This window comes from Pogonomyrmex barbatus, unplaced genomic scaffold (genome assembly GCF_055798465.1).
Source record: "Pogonomyrmex barbatus isolate J1 unplaced genomic scaffold, ASM5579846v1 scaffold4, whole genome shotgun sequence".
Taxonomy (NCBI): domain Eukaryota; kingdom Metazoa; phylum Arthropoda; class Insecta; order Hymenoptera; family Formicidae; genus Pogonomyrmex; species Pogonomyrmex barbatus.
The window spans coordinates 616,384-637,910 of record NW_028297138.1 but is presented as its reverse complement, the minus strand read 5'-3'; the positions used below and the strand labels follow the sequence as shown (position 1 = coordinate 637,910).

General features: G+C 38.8%; 1 protein-coding gene across 31 annotated transcripts in view; it reads left to right on the top strand.

The window, feature by feature from the left end:
- Positions 1-21,527, top strand: part of pHCl-1 (pH-sensitive chloride channel 1) — a 1,184,550-nt gene that overhangs the window by 781,827 nt on the left and 381,196 nt on the right. For 9 of the 31 annotated variants that reach the window (XM_089080681.1, XM_089080679.1, XM_089080680.1 and 6 more), the window contains 5 exons: positions 10,539-10,634; positions 10,723-10,818; positions 10,897-10,938; positions 11,046-11,258; positions 11,491-15,520. The exons of 21 other annotated variants lie outside the window; for them this stretch is intronic. In XM_089080681.1, the coding sequence (XP_088936807.1) occupies positions 10,539-10,634; positions 10,723-10,818; positions 10,897-10,938; positions 11,046-11,258; positions 11,491-12,389 (1,346 nt within the window). In that variant the 3' untranslated portion in view covers positions 12,390-15,520. Of the gene's footprint in view, positions 1-10,538; positions 10,635-10,722; positions 10,819-10,896; positions 10,939-11,045; positions 11,259-11,330; positions 11,401-11,490; positions 15,521-21,527 lie in introns of those variants that run through there. One more of the 31 variants, XM_089080689.1, reaches the window with a different exon arrangement.

Sequence of the window (21,527 nt, the reverse complement as noted above, 5' to 3'; positions counted from 1 at the left end):
TTTCGCAACGTCCGATATCAGTCATTTTCTTTTTCAAATTTTAGTTCCGACTTGAAACTTAAGCCCGATACTTATGACGGTAGTGTTCCGTTGCGCGAATATCTTACGCAGTTTAATTTAATTGCGCGGGCGAATAATTTGGGAAACGCGGAGAAGGCTGTCGTATTAGCGTCATGTCTCCGAGGAAAAGGGCGTGCGATTTTGGAAGGGGGCACGGATTTTGAGAACTCTCAATTTGAAAATTTGGTCGCGCGTTTAGAGCTACGTTTTGGAGAAAATTTATTCTCGCAAAATTATTATTATCAATTTACGAATCGAAAACAGAGATTCGGAGAAGATTTAGCTGCATTAGGCTCGGATATCGAGTGTTTATCTCGATTAGCTTATCCTGAATGTTCTCCCGGAGTTCGTGACAAAATTGCTTGTTCTCAATTTGTAGTTGCACTGTCTGATGTGAATGTTAAACAGACATTGCAGCTAGAAGGATTAACATCTTTGAGAGCCGCGGTAGAAAGAGCTTTGGCTATTAAAATTATTAGGGAGAATTGTTTAAAAGAGCGGAGAAATTTTGATTTTAAAGAGGTTAAAGATTGCTCGAATTATAAGAGCAATCCTGATTTAAACGGGTTCAAAGTAGAATCTCGTGGAATGAGGGGTTTGAATTTTAAGAAAAAGAAGAATTTTAGAATTGAAGGAAAAAAGGAATGTTGGCAGTGCGGAAAACAAGGGCACTTCCGTTCCAAGTGTCCATCACTTTCTGTTTCACAACAGAGAAAATAGGTTTTGTCGAACTTTCAGGGGTGGGCTCGACAAATGGAAGAAATGCCCCGGGTGTTTGTAGGCGTTTCGAGAGAGGGTGTGAAAAATCAGGAAATTTTGTTTTCCAAGGCTCTCTTAATGGGAGAGACTGTTTTTTTAAATTAGATACGGGCTCCGACATGACCTTGGTGAGCAGAAAATTTGTAGGGAAAAAAGGGAAGCGTTTTTCAGCAAAGGAAGAAAATTTGAGGTATCCTACGGGGGAAAGGGTCCCGATCAGTTTTAAAATGTTCGCTAAGATAAAGTTAGGGAGATTTAATTTAGAGTTATCGATTTTCGTTGCCGATATTGGAGAGGATTGTATTTTGGGCGCGGATTTCTTTTCACGAGTAGGGATGCAAACTGTAATAGAATCTTTTCTCCGTGGAGGTCAAAGGGAAGATTTTTGTCGTCAGATTAAGCAAGAGGATGAAGCTGTGCCCTCGGAGTTGGAAGAATTCTTTAATAATAATTCCCGAGAGTTGGAGGTAGATCAGAGAATAGTTTTCGCTACGTTGTTGTGAGAATTTCGTGACGTGTTTTCGGAGCAAGCCGTTGCAGGAAAGTATAAAGTTCTTTAACATAAAATTGAATTGATGGATTCTCGTCCTATTAAACAGGTTCCTAGGAGAATCCCAATACATATGCGCAGAAGTTGAAAAAATTATGGAAGACATGAAAGAACAAGGAGTAATTGAAGAATCTTCAAGCCCTTGGGTTTCTCCAGCAGTTTTGGTAAAGAAGAAAGATGGATCTCTTAGATTTTGCGTTGATTTTCGGAAATTGAATGCGGTTACGAAAAAAGATTCTTATCCGCTACCAAGGGTTGACGATCTTCTTGATCAGTTATCGGGAAATGCCTGGTTTTCTACTCTAGATTTGAAGAGTGGTTATTGGCAACTGAAAATTCGTCCCGAAGATAGGGAAAAGACTGCTTTTTCTGTGGGGAATGGACTTTGGCAATTTGTTGCAATGCCTTTTGGTCTGTGTAATGCCCCGGCTACCTTTGAACGTCTTATGGAATGGGCTTCGGGATTTACTTTCGAAAATTTGCCTGGTTTATTTAGATGACGTGATAGTATTTGGCAAAATCTTTGAGAAAATGAAAGAGAATTTAAGAGAGGTTCTTCTGAGATTTCGTGCTGCGAAACTTAGTGTTAACTCAAAGAAATGTGATTTATTTAGGAGACAAGTAAAATATTTGGGTCATGTTGTTTCTTCTGCCGGGATCGCTACGGATCCTGAGAAGACTGAAGCGGTCACTGAGTGACCAGTTCCTCAGAATAAGAAACAGGTCCAAAGTTTTCTTGGATTTTGCTCTTATTATCGGAAGTTTGTTAAGGGATTTTCTTCAATTGCGAAGCCTCTGTTTAAGTTAACTGAGAATTTGACTAAATTTGATTGGACCGAACAATGTCAAGAAGCATTTTTGAGGTTAAAGGAGGCATTAACGTCTGCATCTCTTCTTTCCTTTCCGAAGGGGGAAGGAAAGATGATTTTGGATACGGATGCTTCAGATTTTGGAATAGGGGCGATACTTTCACAAGTTCAGGACGGCTATGAGAGGGTTATTGCTTATTATAGTCGGGTTTTGAACAAGCCTGAGCAGAATTATTGCACAACAAGAAGAGAGTTATTAGCTTTGGTAGAATCGGTGAAACACTTTCATCATTATTTGTACGGAAAGAGTTTCTCTATTCGAACTGATCATGCTTCTTTGAGATGGTTGATGTCCTTCAAAGACTTGGAGGGACAATTGGCTCGCTGGACGGAAAGGTTACAACAATACGATTTTGATGTTGCTCATCGAAAGGGGATTATACACAGTAATGCCGATGGTCTTTCGAGACGCCCTTGTGCAGAAGAAAAATGTAGATTCTGTACTAAAGTGGAAGTTCAGAGAGGGCTTTCTGAGGATAAAGTAGTTGCTCGTATTGTTTTGTGTGAGGATTCTTCTGAGGATTGGCGTAAGGTTCAAATAGAGGATCAGGAACTGGCAATGTTTTTACTTGCCAAAGAAAATTATTTGCGACCTTCTTGGGAGGATGTTTCTTCGAAAGGATTGTCAGCCAAAATTTATTGGTATCAATGGCGGCATGCTTTGGAAGTAACGCCGCGAACGCGACAATTTTATATATATTACATGAGTTTGCTCAATTAATCAACAAATCAATGTTACATCAATATTATTACATCAATGTTATATATTGTTATAAGAATTTGTATTATTAAAGTAACATATATAAACTCATTGTTATAATGATACATTGTAATGATTTTTTAGTTATAAATGTTATAATTAAATATAAGTGCATAATACAATTTTTAAGAAATAAGTTTATATGTACTTACATTGTAAAGTCATATATTTGGATCATATCCAATATTTTTTATTTGTAATAAATAATTTGACTGGATTTATTTTTTTCATTTCTGTTTTTACTATTTGTACGTTTTGAAGTTTTGAATGTGCCATCTTTGATTTAAAGTAATTTTAATATTTATAATATATAGAAAGACATGTAGAAATAAATAATAAACCTGAAAATGTAAAAGATTAGAAGAAAGAGAATAAAAAGATAATGAATGTATATAGTATTATAAAATGTCATCTAATACAAATAATTTGTCTTAATTCGTAGATTGAAAATAAAATGAAATAAACTGAATGAGTGATACACACACATAGAAACAAATATTCACCATGCAATACGTACCATGCACGTACATGCATATGCTTAAGACCAAGTATATATACTCATATTACGAATTCAAGATATCGATCAAATTTACTTAGAACTTGATTAGTTTAGCCATTATTGAGTTCCGATAATTTCGAATGTTCGCATCTCGTCGACACATGTAAAGTCACACAGTAATATTCTCGGTTGACCTGATATCCGAGACACTACCGTGTCTCCTGATATAACTAAAAAATTATATCTAAAAATAATACGTTTATGAATTGTGTAAAGAATTTTCTAATGAATTGTCTAATGCTGCTGTAAGATATTTTAAAAGATATGACTAATTATTATTATACTTTTTATTTAACACAAAATGCTGGAATGAGGAATTCATTAATTATCCATAATATCCGTAAATATTCAATTGATCAATCACTCTTAATCGTTGAGATGATAACAAAAACAATAACTTGCAATATTTCTATACACTTAATTAAGTTATATTTTCTAACTACAATTATTTTTCATTAAAATGTTATGTAAAAACGTGTTTATTATCAAATGAACGCAATAACTGTTTATCAATTAGTAGAACATATTATAATAGACTATATTCTAGCTAATTACACACACACACACACACACACACACACACACACACACACACACACACACACACACACACACACACACACGAAAAAGATAAAGATAAAAAAATAAAAGATAAAAGTTAAAAGAAAGAAAAGAAAAAAGATTAGAAGAAAAAAAATAAAAAGATATAGATATAGGTATAATATATAGTATTACAAAACATTATTTTTAGTGCAAATAATTTGTCTTAATTCGTAGATTGTGAATAAAATAAAATAAACTAAATGAATGCTATACTTTAGACACGAATATTCACGCATGCAATACACATACGCACATATATATGCTTAAGACCAAGTATATATATTATATAAATAAAAAATTATATTTAAAAATAAAATGTTTATGACGTGTAAGGAATTTTTTAATGAATTCTAATACTGTTGTAAGGTACTTTAAAAGATGTGACTAATTATTATCATACTTTTTATTTAATAAATGCTGAAATGAGAAATTAGAGAGATTGTAATAAAAACAGTAAAACTTGTCTGTAACAATTATGAAGAAGTCTCTTCTTTCTTCTCTCGTCCATTCTCTTTTCTTTATTTCATTTTCAATTAATCTGTTAAACCTCTTCAATGTACGAAGCTTAAAACCTCTTTAATGACAGCCACTCTTAAACTCATGAAATTAGCGCAACAAGAGACCCAATCGACATCGCGGAAAAGCGAGATCTTCTTCCAAACGATTCTTTTCTCTTCAATCATTAAAAATATTTTCAACCTTTTTTCTATACGCTTTTTTAACATTTTTTCTTATACGCTCTCCCACGTCATGACACGAGCTGTCACCGACTATCATCGCAAAATTGAAGCAATCTTAATCGTCAACATCGACCGGCCAATCAGCATCGCAGAAAAAAACAACAATGCCTTTGATTCGATCGCGAACGCGCACTTCTCACGTCTACACGGATGTTTTTATTAGGGAATCCTTAAAAATATTAATAAAGTGATTCTCGGTGTTAAATATAATGTGGAAATTAAAGCAAATGAGAATCAGCGCTGTTCACAGTGCGTAATTAATATCATCACATGCCTCGGTAGTCGAAAGGATAAGATGCCTGCCCGGTAAGCAGGAAATCCAGGTTCGATTCCTGGCTGAGGTGATATTTTTTCGCAAAATAATTACGAGTTTTCATGACTGGTTCGTGGTCGGACTCCGCCATGACGCACATCTTCCCTTCTTATTAATTAACACTCTTTATTACAAATTTAATATATAATACAGACATTTTGACTCAAGTTTGAATCTTGAATTTCTCTCTCTATCTTCAGTGAATATAAAAATAAGATCCTGTGTTCATCCGATGCGCTCATTGATGTTAAAATCGTTAATTAAAATTATTATGACCGTACATATATGTCATCCTAAAAGAAATGAAAGAATGATCATTAAGGACTTGTCAATTATCAAATGAACACAGTTCACACTTTACAGGAGAAAGCATGCGCGGGAGTGTGGCACAGTTCGCATCGAGCAGCACACCGCACAGGCTTTGAAGAGTCATTGCATCCGCATGCCCTGAGCTTAACGCAATGACTCTTCAAGTCGACTCGTCAAGTCGACAACTCGCAATCAAAACAAAACCGAGATTACAGTTTTCTCAAGACGGAAACGTATGTATGATACAAGAATTCAGTATCAGTGAATTTAGGCTAGTATTCTGTCTTTTAATGAAAAGCATTTCTGAAATCAATCGCTTCTGCAAATTACGTTCACAGTCTAATACCTTCACATCGTTCCAGTCAAATTCATGATCTAATCTAATCCGTGCTCGATAATGACTGAATGTGTAATCGTGTTTTTCCGTATATGATTTTGGTGTTCATGCAGTCTTGTTTTTAATTGTCTCATAGTTTGTTCGACATAGCACGCATCGCAATGCGTTGCAGCAGATTTTGTACACTACATTCTTTTGAAATGTGCTGGCAGAGCGTTTATGAATCATGTCTCTCAACTTATTCATACTAAAGAACGCGGGTTTTGCGTTGAAATCAATGGCAATTTTAAGTTTTTAACTTTGGCTTTTTTAAATTTAGTCGCAATTCCCGGAATAAAAGGTAAAGTGAACCATTTTGTTCCTTGTGATTGCATTTGGCATGCTTAATCTATCTCGTTTGAATAGAATTTTTAATCTTGATTGAATATTATCAAAGATAAAGTTGAGAGGATAATCGTTCATTAACAAAATCGTGATCACCAAATTCAAGTTCTTTTGATGATATTTCGGGTGAGATAGTAAGAATAGTCTATCGATGAGTCCAGCAATAGTGCCTCTGGCGAGAGGATGCTGAGAGTGAAAATTGAAGTACCTCTCTGAGAATGTTTGGGTTTATGAAATCAATTAATTTCAACGTTCTTATTAACAACTTTTAAGATCAAATTGAAAAAATTCAACTTGCTTCCCTCCACCTCAGCAGTAAATTGTAATCTAGGGTGATACGAGTTGAACTTTCCAAGAATCTCACCAATCAATTTGAAAGGAATGGTCATTGCAATATCATCGACGTATCTATAAAAGAACAATAAACGGACCTCAACAATCTCGAGCACGCTTTCTTCCAAATCTCTTAATACTAAATCAGCTATGATTGAAAACAATGGGAAATTCATAGATGTTCTAAAGGTTTGCTTGTAAATTATATTGCTACGACCGAGTAGTTACGAGTGTTCCACTCGACGCTACCCTCATACATTTCCAACTTGAAGATCATTCCTTGCCGACGCGGTCGTTAAGCGGTCGTCAAGCGGTTGTCAAGTGTTTGTTTTGGCGAGAGAGTCGTCGGCGCGGCGCACGAGTTTGAGCTGTATCGCGGCGAATTATTATTTAACTGCGTAAAGCTCTTGTTATCGCTCCTGTGCTTAGTATTTAATAAAGTGTGTTTCCTTTTTAACCATCTCTCCTTTCCTTGCGCGAGAGTGACGCGAGCGAACCCGCCGCGAGTGCGACATTTTTGGGGGCTCGTCCGATATGAAAAACATGGCGGAGCGTCAGGCGGAACAGAAAGGAAAGGAAACAGTCACGGAGGAGGGACAGGAAGGAGAGTAGTAGTAAGTGGGGCACTATAGCGCGTCAAAACAAACTCCCACCACCTTCCCACTGGCGCCAGGGGCGTGACCCCCGACAGTCAAAAACTGGCAGCCCAGTGGAAATGGAGCGTTCTGATTGATCAGTGAGGATGGGAGATAATAATTAAGTAATTAGTGGAAGCGTTCTGATTGGTTGGCTCCGTAGCTGCCCGGCGCGTGATTGGCTCTACCCATAGTGCCCCATGTGTGCGATTGGTTGTCGAAATGCTAGACGAAAAAGTAGGGGAAGGGAAGAAAGTGTCTGGAACCGTTCGGAGTCCGAAAACAAAATGGCGTTTGCGAAAAGAAATATGGCGGGTTTGTAAAAGGAATATATTTGTTGAGAATGGAATGCGATTTTTTGTGACACGCGGGATGGAACGATGAGAAGAAAACTAATTTTTTGTGGAATTTTATTGGCTGTATATGAAGAATCACGTTTTTCTTAGGGTGAAAGGTTTCTCGGCGCCTCATAGTCGGTGAATTTAGATAAATTTCTCGACTCGTTTGACATTTTTTGTATGGAGAAAATGCAGGTTACAAGTGGATATAGGTTTTGAAGATGTGAGGTTTGTCGGAGTGTAATAACCGTTAGAATTATTCAGCGTGTCGTACAGTATTTGGGGGTGGAAAACAGGAACGGACAGGTTCACACTAGAGGTTTCTGACGACGACGACGACGATGACGAACTTGGAGTTATACGAGGATTTTATCCTATCCACAAACACATTGGCTGAAAAAATTTTCTTTCGACGTGACGATAATTATGCAAGCATACTGAAGGCAGAGAGAGAGAGAGAGAGAGAGAGAGAGAGAGAGAGAGAGAGAGAGAGAGAGAGAAATGTGTGAGTCAGGAAAGCATAGAGGTAGTAGAAGACAATAGGAAAACACGCACAGACTCGCGTAAATGACTTTCAAAAAAGAGGAATTGTGAAAAATTTAGGATAAAGGGAAAAATAAAGAAATGACGTAAATTTGAATGTATGTTATCAAATATAAGTTGAATTTATTTTTCGCATATATATGAATATGTTTGTTACAGAGTTATTCTTCTTGTTACAAAATTAAATACACGATTCGGTTATTATATAAAAATTATAACTCACGATTCAATAAAATTATAGTAGTAATTTTTTTAAATTTCAATGTAATTATAATTCTAAAAATACAATATCAAAATATGTATCCAAAAATGGTAAATTATTTATTTGCGTTCTCACAGCAAGTTCGATATCCTTTTGCTTGCCTCGGACAGCGAGCTTGATGATATCGGCGTCGATGTAATTGTTAGGTAGACTTAGTTCTATCCCCTGATCAAATAACATGCGCACTTGTTAACAATATCGACGACGGATGCTAGCTGGTTTATACGAGCATCGACACATTTGACGATATTCTCCATTCTTTGGAAAATAGCTTGTTGCATTACAACTGCGACGGAATAAGTTTTCCTTTTTTTCGACGGAGGTTGTTCCTTCGTTTTCGAGTCTGCTTATGTATTTCCAGTACTGTTTTCTTTAGGAAAATTTTCATTTTCCTTATACCAATACAGCTCACCAATACAGCTTTTGCTCCGTAGGCAGAGGTGAAGTTGATGAATATGTTTGCAAACGCGATGGGATTTACTTTGCTTTTGCTGTTTCCGTTAAAGTATGCGCTCATGTACCGAATACTGTCTTGAAATTGCTGCCACGTATTCGGATCAAAGCTGATTCCTTCTGCAGAATTACCACTCAATTTAACGACAGGCTCGAAGATCTTTTCCTTAGATAATTGTAATCCCACGTGTAATTTCTTCGTATGAGAGGTATTGAGAAGGTACGTCGTAGAAAGCAGCAAATTTTGTTCCACATTTTGCACAGAGTTCTTGAATATCTTGCGAATATTTTCTAATTTAGCAGGATTCGCAGCTTCTTGTCCGGCCATATTACTCGATGAGAGAATTTTGAACAAAATATCCACTTTTAACAAATGAAAACTCGGAGGGATATTTTCGAAGTAGACACTTCGAATAGTCGAGTCGATACTCGAGTGAAGCAGTGTAGCGCTACAACATTACCTATTTATTTCGCATCTTCCCCTCCCTTTGAAATAAACAAAAAAGTACGTTTTATAAATAATATACAGTTAAACCGTAGATTCTAGAAGAAACGCGTCTTTTCGCTTTGTCTCTGCTTTTTTTCAAGGAAAAATTTTTCTCGAATAACAGAATTATTACAGATTCGATCATGTTCGAACACGCGTGAGTCTTGGATGTTAGATGAGAAAAATTTTAAATAAATAAATTATTGAACATTCGAATAAACTATAATTTTACCCTTTTTGCTCTTTTTCAACAAGGAAAGAATTTTTTCGAATAAAGCGAATATTACAGATTCGATCACGTTCGAACGTGTCAGGGTATTAGATGAGAAAATTTAAAAAAAAAATCATCATAAAATCATGCGGAAATTATTTCAAGAAGAAGAAGAAAGTAACGAAATATACAATAGAAGTACGAGTAAGAAATATTTTATAAATGTTTAAAATTTATTAATGTTTAATTTGTTAAATGTTTAAAAATTTGAAGAAGCGAGAACTTTCCCCAAATTTAAATAATTATTTATTTGGACGTGTTATATATCTGGCGCCGTTTATACGCCGTTAATAAACAAAAAAAAAGTGAAATCGAAAAAGGGTCAAGCTACAAGTAATATAAATTTTTCAAGAAAAAATGATTTATTATTTGGGCTGAGATAGCATTTTTATTCTCACGCTCTCGAAACTACAAGATAATTCTATAATTTTTTATAAATCTCTTTTGAAAAAGATTTTCCCTATAAATAGTGCGTCTTGCGCTATTGGAAATCTATTCCCGAGTTGAACTCTGCTGTGTTTCACTTTGGTTTTGTCGTGCAGAATTTAAAAGTTTGTGTTCGCGATATTTTGTGCGAAAAATGTGTAGTTATTAGAAAAATCATAAAGCTAGCATTGAGGTTGGATATCCGCATAAACGAGGACAAATTTTTGTCTAAAATATCCAATGTTTCGCTCGATGATAATTATCTAGTTTTTACGCGTTTTTCGTGTGAGTGTTCAGATATAATATTAGGAGTGCTGTATCAATTGGGACACTTCGCTGACGACGAGCGTTTATTCCGGATTTCCGGATTGCCGGAGAAATAATTGAAACGCGACGTGCGGTTGGAAACGAGAAGGAAGATGGTGGATGGACACATTCAAAATCTCCTCTCTCATCTCCATAATGGTAAGTGGCTCTCTATTATTTCCATAAAAGTAACTCGTATATCGAACTCGTGGTTTAGCTAATTTTTAATAATAAATTGTAGCAAGAAATGCGCGTCAAAGAGCTACAGCGATAGTGTATCCACTCACGCAGATTCGGAGGCGACGCGCGGAGGACGAGCCAGAAGCAGGACCAGCACGTAAATAATTTCGCTAAAAACTAGCTAGGAAGAATGTTAAAATGTAATTTTTACAATTTTTTAAGATTAAAATATTAAATGCTTTTAGGAAGGGCTCGTATTTTACCTGCACAGGAATTGGAGGAGGAGGAGGAGGAGGAGGAGGAGGAAAAGGCGCCTCTGGAAATTATCCAACTATCATCTGGTAGGTTTACATTTTTAATAAATAATCTTAAAAACAAATGGTAAAAGCTAGAAAATCTTAATACAACTCTGTTTTTAGATGCGGCGGTAAGTACTCTCGATCAGCGTGTGTTTTCATCTGGTAAGTTAATAGAGAAAAAATATTAATTAAAGTACATAATATCTTTATTAATCAAAGGACATAATAATAATATCAAAAATAAAAATTTACGATATATTTTTTCTTAGAATACGATCATATGTACTCCCTCATAATCCCAGAGGAAAGAATTTGGAGCGAGGAAGAAGGGGAAGAAGAAGAAGTGCAGAAAGAAGAAGAGGAGCAGGAAGAAAAAGAGGAGAGGGAGAAAGAGGAGGAAGAGGAGGGGGAGAAAGAGGAGATGGAGGAACGCGAGGAAGAACCCGAAGAAGGCGAAGAGGAAATTAGAGAAATACCGACTGGTATATAATCTTTTATCTTAATTTCTCGATTTATGTTCGTATTTAATTTTAAATTATCGAATTTTTTAATAGGAATTCCTCCCAGTCTTATTCTCTACGTGAGAAGAAGCCGGCGATAAAAGGCGTTATCTCAGAAAAATATGTATGTTTATTAAATTAAATACGAATATAATATTCTAAGCAATCTCGAAGTATTTTCTATAAAATTCTAATTTTTGTAATTTTTGTACAGAAGCGAACATCAAAGAGCCGCAGCGTGGAGGAGGACTTGCTGCTCAGGAAAATTTGGAGGAGGGGGAGGTGGAGGAGGAACAGGAAACAACAGACGAAGAAAGGAAAGAGAAGGAGAAGGAGATGGCGATGGAAGAAGGAAGTCAAGTGGAAGAGGAGGAGGAAGGAGGACAAGTGGAAGAGGAGGAGGAAAGAGAACAAGCACGAAATTTTAACAATTTAATATTGATCGGGGAAAATTCGCACCGGTTTAGAAATTTTGCAATATTAAGAAGAGAGGCGATATTCCGTTTGCGTCCGCTACCCGAAGGAATCGATGTTTATAACTGGCTTGAAAACGCATTCGCCGAAATTTACGCCTACGTGTTACATACCTCCAAACCGCATGATTACGTGGGATTTTCATTCGATTCGGAGGATTTAACGCACGGTCCGGCGAGATTATCGTTTCGACCGGCACGCGACTTAACTCGTGAGGACATTTGGCATCTCGTGAGTTCGGTAGCGCAAAGCTCCGGAGGTTACGATGTCGCGCAGAATTTTAACATACGCGTTTTCAATGTCGCGACGCCTAGAGGTCGCGGACGCGTTTCGAATAAACTTACACGGGAAGACGTTGCAAAACGTTCGATTTTAACAATCTCCAATTCGGACAATTTATGTTTTCCTCGCTCTCTCGTGACCGCACAAATTTATCACGCGCGGAACGTTGCGTGCGGGAGAACTTCACGAGCGGTGGAATGTGGTAAGACATTAGAATTCCTCATTACAACGCGAGCTCGCGTTGGATTTGACGAGGAGAGCTGGTGTCACCATTCCACCGGAGGGTTGCGGGATTCGGGAAATAGAATGTTTCCAATGCTTTCTCGCCACATCCGATATCGTCATTATTGTTTATAATTCTGCTACTTTTGGACGCGGCGAGAGACCTTTATTCGACGGAAGCACGATACTCGCCTCTCTAGAACGCGAATCTTTATATCGATTAAATATTATATATCACGAACAACAACGACATTATAGCCCTATTTTAAATTTAAAAGCAGCCGCGGGGAGTAGAAGGGATTATATACCATGTAATATCGGGTATCGTGAAGAAAGGGGTCACCGCTGTTCAAATAAATGTTCTCGTTGTAACAACGTGCCATCGTGCGATCAACGCGAAATCGTAAAATTCGTTAGGTGCGAGACTTGCAAACATTCGTTTTTCGGAAACGCATGCTTCGAACATCATCGTACGACAAAGTCGTAATGACAATAAAACTCCGACGAGCGTTTGTAACACTATTCGGCTCTGCGAAGGATGCGGGCGGGTTATAAAAACGACAAAAAAACACGAATGCGGCGTTTCTTTTTGTAAAATTTGCAGTTTGCAAAAACCGGTAAATCATCTTTGCTACATGCAACCTCTCTCTCGCGAAGACAGATCCTCCATTGTTGAGTCCGGCGGAGATTCTTCTGTAATCGCGAGAGAGTGCGAGCAGAATAACTCGGGTGAGCGAGAATGCAAAAAGTGGCGAGCAACATTCGTGTTTTATGATTTTGAGATACATCAAGATCAATCTTGAGGGAACCGATATAAAAATTCACGTCCCGATTCTGTGCGTCGCGCAACAGATTTGTGATTCGTGCGCGGAGATAGATAATTTGTCGGTGCGATGCGAGTGGTGCGGAGTACGTGAATTTGTTTTTCGGCAGGATCCAGTAAAACAATTTATCGAATTCGCAACACGTTCTACAAAACATTTTACACGTATTATTTGTATAGCCCATAATGCGAAATCGTTCGATGCACAGTTTATCCTTCGGCATTGTAGAAAATTATTCCGGATTAGAACCTCGTATAATTTTGAACGGTACAAAAATTATGGTCTTAACAGTAAATCACATAAAATTTATCGACAGTATTAACTATATGCCTATACGCTTGTCGGAATTACCGAAAGCCTTCGGGTTATCGGATAATTGTGACAAAGGTGTCTTTCCGCACTTATTTAATACTGCCGATAATCAAACATATGCCGGTCCACTACCCGATGTGCGTTATTACGCGCCCGAAACAATGCGAACAGAGGAACGCAATCGTTTTCTCGCGTGGCACGCAGAAATGTCGGGAAAAAATGTAATATTTGATTTCCAACGTGAAATACTCGAGTATTATCGCACTGATGTTGATATCCTTCGCCGAGCATGCATGGCCTTCCGAAAAATATTCTTACAGCGTGTGTCCATTCGAGGAATGTACAACTATCGCTTCAACGTGCATGAGAGTTTTTCGGAAAAACTTTTTGCGCGAAGGAGGAATAGGAATCATTCCTTCGGATGGATAGATACAGGTTTAAAGATAACCAGTCGCGCAAAGCCGTGCAATGGTTAATTTTGAAGGAACGTAAGATCGATCATCGGATAATTCACGCGGGATGCGGACGCGAGTATCGTTTAGCGGAAGGCATGCTCGTTGACGGGTATTACGAATGCGAGAATGGGGGTGAGACGCGGCGTCATGTCTTGCAATTTCACGGTTGCTTTTTTCACGGATGTCCGTCTTGCTACCCATTATACCGTGATAAAACGCTTAAAAATTTTAACGATACGTTTGACGCGCGTTACGAACGAATGGTTGCAGCGTCTAAGCGATTACGTCGTCAAGGATATATCCTAACGGAAAAATGAGAGTGGGCGTTTTCGAGGAAGAAATGCGCAGGAATCGAGAGATGCGAGAATTTCTTGAAAATCACCTCATGGTCCAAATCCCACCTCTCGATCCTCGCGATGCATTTTTCGGTGGACGCACCGGCAATATCGCGACTTGATACGAGGTTACGGGCGAGATACGAGAAGATACGGTACGTAGACGTATGTTCTCTGTATCCGTACGTACTCAAGACCGGAGTTTTCTTAATTGATCATCCGGATATTTATGTGAGCGAGGAATGCGCCGGTTTAATTGGAATCACGCCAAATTTTAATTTTACTCCGATCAAGGGTCTCGTACGTTGCCGAGTACTCTCCCCGCGTGATCTCTTCCACCCGATACTACCGTATCGCGTACGCGGCAAATTATTATTTGCTCTTTGCCGTACATGTTGTGAATCATTTTCTCGCGACGCGTGCACGATGATCTTGCGGAGCGTGAGTTCAAGGGCACGTCCTGAGAATTACACAAAGCAGTCGAAAAAGGATATCTCGTGACGCGGGTAGGCGAAATTTGGCAGTACAAATCCACGCAATATAACCCCGAAACGCGTCAGGGAGGGTTGTTTGCTGAACATATCAACACTTTTTTGCAACTGAAACAAGAGGTGAGTGGGTGGCCGAGCGAATGCAACGACGACGTTGCTAAAGAATGCTACCTGCGGGAGTATGAAGCAACCGAGAGTATCATTCTCGATAAAAACAACATCGTACATAATCCCGGCTTACGCTCCGTCGCCAAACTCTGTCTTAATTCGTTTTGGGGGAAATTCGGCCAGCGGAGTAACCTGTCGAATATGGAAATAATAAGATCCCCTCAGCGTTTCGCCGAATTGCTGTCGAATCCTGAACACGAGATAGTCGGTGTATTGCCCGTCAATGAGGATGCGATATACGTTTGGCGTTAAATACGATGGCAGTTAAAGAGCGAAGCGATGGTACCTTCGCCGATAACTAACGTGGTGATAGCGGCATACACGACGGTACAGGCGCGATTAAAATTATATGAATATTTAGAAAAATTAGATCGTCGCGTATTATATTACGATACAAATTCTTGTATATATACGAGCAGCGGTACTCCCGAGAAGTACGAACCGCGTACAGGTAATTTTTTGGGTGACATGACCGACGAACTCGAGAGTTACGGGCATGGTAGCTTCATCGAGGCGTTTGTATCTGGCGAGTCGAAGTTTTACGCGTACGTGGTACGTATACCGGATGCACGAAAATATGAAATATGCAAGATAAAGGGGATTAAATTAAATTTTGAAAACTCGAGGCTGCTTAGTTTTAAGAGTATTTATAATTTATTATTAAATAGGGAAAAAGAGGAGGAGGAAGAGATAAATCTGCGATTTAAGACAATTCGCCGCATCGCGTTTCACGAAGTAATAACACGAAACGAGATAAAAACGTGTGCTCTTGTTTTATTAAAGCGCAGATTCATCGACAATCGTCTTTCTTATCCCTACGGTTTTACGATATAATATTTTACTTAAAATTAAATTAGGTTAAGGCTCGGATTTTCCCCGTCCTCCCGCAAGTGTAAATATGTATACAGGATAAATATGCATGTAAAAATTAAGATTTTTTTTTATTTTAGTCATAGTTTATTTTAGTATTAAATTTAAGAAAAAATGTAATTTGAAAAATGTATATTATACGCAGTTTCGATTAGAAAATGTAAAATTACAAATGTAAATTTGCGTTTAGTTATTAAGAAAAAATGTAATAAAAATATTTATTTCTCTAATTGTAAGAAAAAGTATAATATAAAAATTTTGTAAAATTAAATTTTTAAATCCAATTTTTTCCCACTTTTCTATAATTTTCCTATAACTTTCTTTTATCACTAATTTTTTATACAGAAAATATTTTGAATTTACAATAGAGAATCTTTAAAATACTTTGTAAAATATCTTTTAAATTATAATCCTAAATTATAATCGCATAAGTTACGATCTTTTAAATTATTTTGTAGAAGAAAAAGTTATAAATTTTTACGTCCGCAATAATAAGTATTCAATTATTTTTTCCGCGAGTAAGTTTCTCCGGCTTGAATTAACTTTCGAGGAGCATCGCATACAAGCTACGGTGCGACGGTGCTCTCGCGGTGGACGCTCGCACGAGCGTACGAGCGAAGCGTGGACGAGTACGAGCTTGTTACGCAAAGATGCTGGCGCGAGCACACCTCCGTCGCAGTGAGGCCCTTCCACGAGTAAGCTAATCTCAAAAATCTCTCTCAGAAAAAATCAAGAACCTCAAGTGTCCCATCCCTTTGTTTATTAATCTAAGTACGACGGGCAAAACGTTTATTTCGCGAAATGGATGTACGTTGGAAACATCCGTGGATCGTGTGCGGACCGACGGGATGTGGAAAAACAATCTTTGTAAAAAGATTTCTTCGTCATTTATCCGATAGATGTCTACTTTGAGAGAATTTTGTTTTATTACGCCGAATAGCAGGATGCTTATCAGCAATTTCAATACGAAACTCGAGATTCCGAATTTCATGAGGGATTACCACGTCCGGAAGATTATTCTAACGATCCATCCCTCGCGAAATTGATAATAATTGATTTTATGAGGGAATCGTCCTCGAGCGAGGCGATCGTGGATCTGTTTACCAAGGGAAGTCATCATAAGAATCTCAGCGTAATTCTCATCACGCAAAATCTCTTTCATCAGGGCCGCGAACAACGCGATATATCTCTCAACGCGAATTACTTTGTGGTTTTCAAAAATCCACGAGATCGCGCGCAAATTCGCCATCTCGCTCGACAAGTCTATCCCAACGATCCAAAGTTCCTCGAGGAAACGTATCACGACGCCACGTCTCAACCTCACGGATATTTATTGCTCGATCTGAAACAATCGATTTCCGAGGAGTATCGTTTTCGCACGTGCATATTTCCCGATGATACGCTGAACTATGTTTATGTATCGCGCAGATCCTTTTCCGGAAGTTTCGTATAAAAGTATCGCACTCGCATTCTCACGCGACAGTCGCGCAACTTCCTCGCGATGAAGAAGAGTCTTCAGTTAATGCGAGAAAAATCGCAGAACGGTAAGAAAAATATCTGTCTTCTCAAAGCGCTGTGTTATTTGAACAAAAATCAACGCGTCTCTTTCTTAAGTCAGTCGGATGAAAAATTCATTCATTGTATCTGCGAGTGTGTTTTCAATACTCTCAAGGGTAACGTCCCGCTCGAACGTTCTGAAAAAAATCGTCTCGGCAAATATAAAGCATCTTTGCGTCGCATAGCGAAAAAAGACGGTAATTGGAAAAGTAAGAAAAGGCTATTATTACAGCAAGGTGGATTTTTACCGTATCTCATAGGGCCTATACTTTCGTTCCTATTTTCGAAAATTATCAGAGAATAGTCAGAGAGAGAGAGAGAGAGAGAGAGAGAGAGAGAGAGAGAGAGAGAGATCGAATAAACCTAATTATGGAAAGGACAAAGAAGATGGTCTTGATTTCCACGGAAAATCTCGAAAGAATGCAGCAACGTCTCCAACAACATCAGCGATCGGAAATAGGCATCAGGGAAAACTCCATGCGACAGAATTCGGAGACGATACATGGAGAAAATTTAAATTCCGTACAAACACCCGGAACGATTTTGTCACGACTCGATTTCGATATGAGCAGAATTCTTAATTCTCCCACTCCGCGCGATGTAGGTGAGAAATGGAAATAAAGAAGACTTGTATAAAGAAGACTTTGGCGATATCTCCATTTTGATAAAGCGCAAAAGGAAGATTCGACGCGTAACGCCGCCGATGAGAACAATTCAGATGCGTAGGAGGAGATCATGGTGGAACCAGCGCGCGAATCACAACCATTGAGCAAACTTTCTCATCTTCATGAACAAGTAAATAATATACTACGTGCTGAGTCTCTGCGTAAGCGCGAACGGCAAAGCGTTGAAAAAATATTAGAAAAGGTGCCGAAAAGTTTTCGCGCCAAGGCGCGTTTACTTTTGAAATATTTGATCGATAAAACAGTACCCGCGAAAATTACTTGGGACGAGGAAGGAATCGTGACTATCGATAGTGACGTTATAAAAGATTCGAATATCACGGAACTGATAAACAACGCGATGCGCGAGAGAAAGACCGTGAAAGCAATAGGAAGAGGTCAGTTTGCGCGATTATTACGTACGATAAACACCCCGGCTGTACTCGTAGGAAATAAGAAATTGTTAGCAAATTGTTTGCACATTTGTCAAGATTTATATTATCATCACCATGAGCGAGTTCCACACCGAAAATACCGAGAAAACTTTCAATGTCAACGACGACGACGCCGACGACGACGAGGAAAAGATTACGACGCACGAGAAAGGGATAAAAACGCAAGACCGAAGAAGAAGAGCGAGCGAAGTGCGCATTATTTCTTTCGCCGCGTTTTCGTAAAGATGATATCCCTATAACTTTCGTGAAAGATTCTCGCAAGAAAGAGACGCTTGCTCGATTGGAATTGAATTGAAATGACCAGGCTTGAAAATTTGTATTACGATCCAGCGCACTATGCGGGGTATTCGGCAACGGATAACTTGTCGCGTGCCGCTAAACCGAATTTCTCTCGTAAAGAAGTAGCTCGCTGGCTCGAATCGCAAAACGTGTACACGTTGCACCGTCCGACGAGACGAAAATTTCCGCGATTACGTTACAACGTGACGAATATCGACGAATATCGATCTGTGGGAGGCTGATTTGATCGAATTCCGTAATCTCAAAAGTTACAACGACGGATTTTCTTATCTTCTCGTGATTATCGACGTACTTAGTAAATTTATCTGGGTAGAACGAATTGCGAGATAAAATGAGCAATTGCGTGACAAGGGGCTTCTAAAATATTTTTTCGAGAAGCGATGGTCGTACCCGTGTACTTACAAACCGACAAGGGTAAAGAATTTATCGCGCGACCGATGCAAGATATTTTAAAAGAAAGAGGCATACGTTATCGAGTAACTCGTAATCCGGACGTCAAAGCCGCCGTCATTGAACGCTTCAATAGAACGTTGAAAGAGCGAATGTGGCGCTATTTTACACAAAAAAATACGCAGCGTTACATCGAAGTGCTGCAAGATATCGTGCACGCTTACAATCACACTCGTCATTCGTCCATCAAAATGCAACCGGCGATCGTTACGAGAGAAAATGCGCGCATCGCACGCGAAAATATGGAGCGGTGTAAAGGGGAGAGAGAGAAGGTGGCGTCGAAAGTAGTAGAACAAAAGGCTAAATTCAATGTTAACGATCTCGTTCGTGTCAGTAGAGCAAAAGCCACTTTCGAGAAAGGAAATGCGAAGCGCGGTGGAGCGAGGAAATATTTCGAGTTTGCCACGTTCTTCATTGGCGAAGACCCCGCGTGTACGAATTATGTGATTTATCGGGTGAACACATCGATGGGATTTTTTATGAACAAGAATTAGCACGGGTCAGTAAAAATTTGAGGGAGGAAGAGTTTATCGTCGAGCGCGTGATAAAAAGCAGAGGACGCGATGCTAATAAACAGCTGCTAGTTAGCTGGCAAGGATATCCCAGTAAATTCGACAGTTGGATTCCCGCTTCGAGTTTAACTTATCTCCAGAATGGAGAAGGAGCAATTTTTTATGGTTCTTCCGAGCGATAGCAGTGAGAAGTATTTCCCGGGAAATACATGCTCTTCTTTCACCACGCAATTATCGCACGGCGTACATTTATTCGGGGAATAGGAAATCGCACTTAGCGAGATTCAATTTCCCTCCAGTATTTTTCACGTACATCGAAATGATAATAAGATTAGATTTGTTGATTTGAAGAGCGTAAAGGATGAGAAGAATGCTGATAAGTTTACGATGAAAGAATTGCACTTACAGGCAGGGGTTTATGAAAATACAGAGGAACTTATCTACGCGATTAATAAAGAGTGCAGACGCACCAATTCGCATTTTACTTTCGAACTACAAAAGGGCTCAGGTAATGTATAAACATCGATTATGACGACAACTGTACTCTTGTTCATTATATAAATCTGCCTAATATTTTTCAAATATTGAGGATCAACATCGATGATACCGGCACAATTTACCGTCACAAGTTACCTAATTCCGTTTTTGTTGAATTAACCGTTTTTGAAACTCGGTTATGCCATCGGTAGTGGACGCGCTGTATCTTTCTGGACTGCAGAAGTGCCCTGTAACATGTGGCACGGAATCCCTGATAAAATGTACGTTTATTGTGACATTTATGAGCCTTACATAACCGGCGATACGCGGAGTCCGCTTCTTCGAATTGTTCCAACCGAAATACCCGGATGTAATTACACATACGAGATGAATCTAATAAAATATTTCTCCACTTTGCAATATACTCCATTGCGTCAAACGAAATTCCATAAAATTGAAATAGATATAAAAGATCAGCGTGGAGAAAAAATACACTCGTATCCGGAACGTTGATAGTAACATTACATTTTAGACATGTCCGTTAATTACCATTCGCAGTGGAAAGTCTACGAAGCTTTGAGAAAAAACTAAACCTCCATGGAATACGACGAGTATTACGAAATGCAAAACGGTGGAGGCAGGGGAGGAATTCCACGAATTTTCATCAGCCTATCAGCGCGGTCATGGGATTGATAGTTTCCTCGGAGGATTATTTAGAAGAATACTTTCTTATCTAAGCAGGGGAATGCGCGCAGTCGGGAAAGAAGCTTTACGCGCCGGAATTGGTGTGATAGAGGATGTTGAAAACAACACTCCGTTCAAGGAAGCAGTCAAAACGCCACTCAAGGAATCGGGCGGAAATCTTAAGAGAAAAGCCAAAGAAAATATAAATAACTTGATGAAGGGCTCGGGATATGAAACATCCGCGAAAATACGAGCGGGTCAGTTTCCCTTCAGAGGGTACGACGCACGCACCGGTAAATCCGAGAGAAGCATGGTTCGTAAACGCAGACAAGTCGGTAAAAAAAAGAAATCATCGAAAATCGGCGTGAAAAAAACGATTAAAAAAAAACATCGAACAAAGCGGGCAAAATTAAAAAGGCAATAAAACATCGACGAAATAGTGGGAAAAAGTACACCGTATCCGATATATTCGCTTAACCGACGCACTTCGTAAATTTGAGAGATATGTCCTTTCTTCATACCCACTCGAGCGAGTGTTTAAAAAGCGAGCTCGATCTTTTCAGTTTACCTCCTACTCAAACCAGTATCGAGAGTTCGCAATGGGTTTATTACAAACCGGTAACCTCGCTCGCGGACGACGCACCTATAGAATTCGTACCCGGACACGGAGAAGATTATTTAGATCTCACGCATACCATGCTAAGCCTTCGCGTACGAGTGG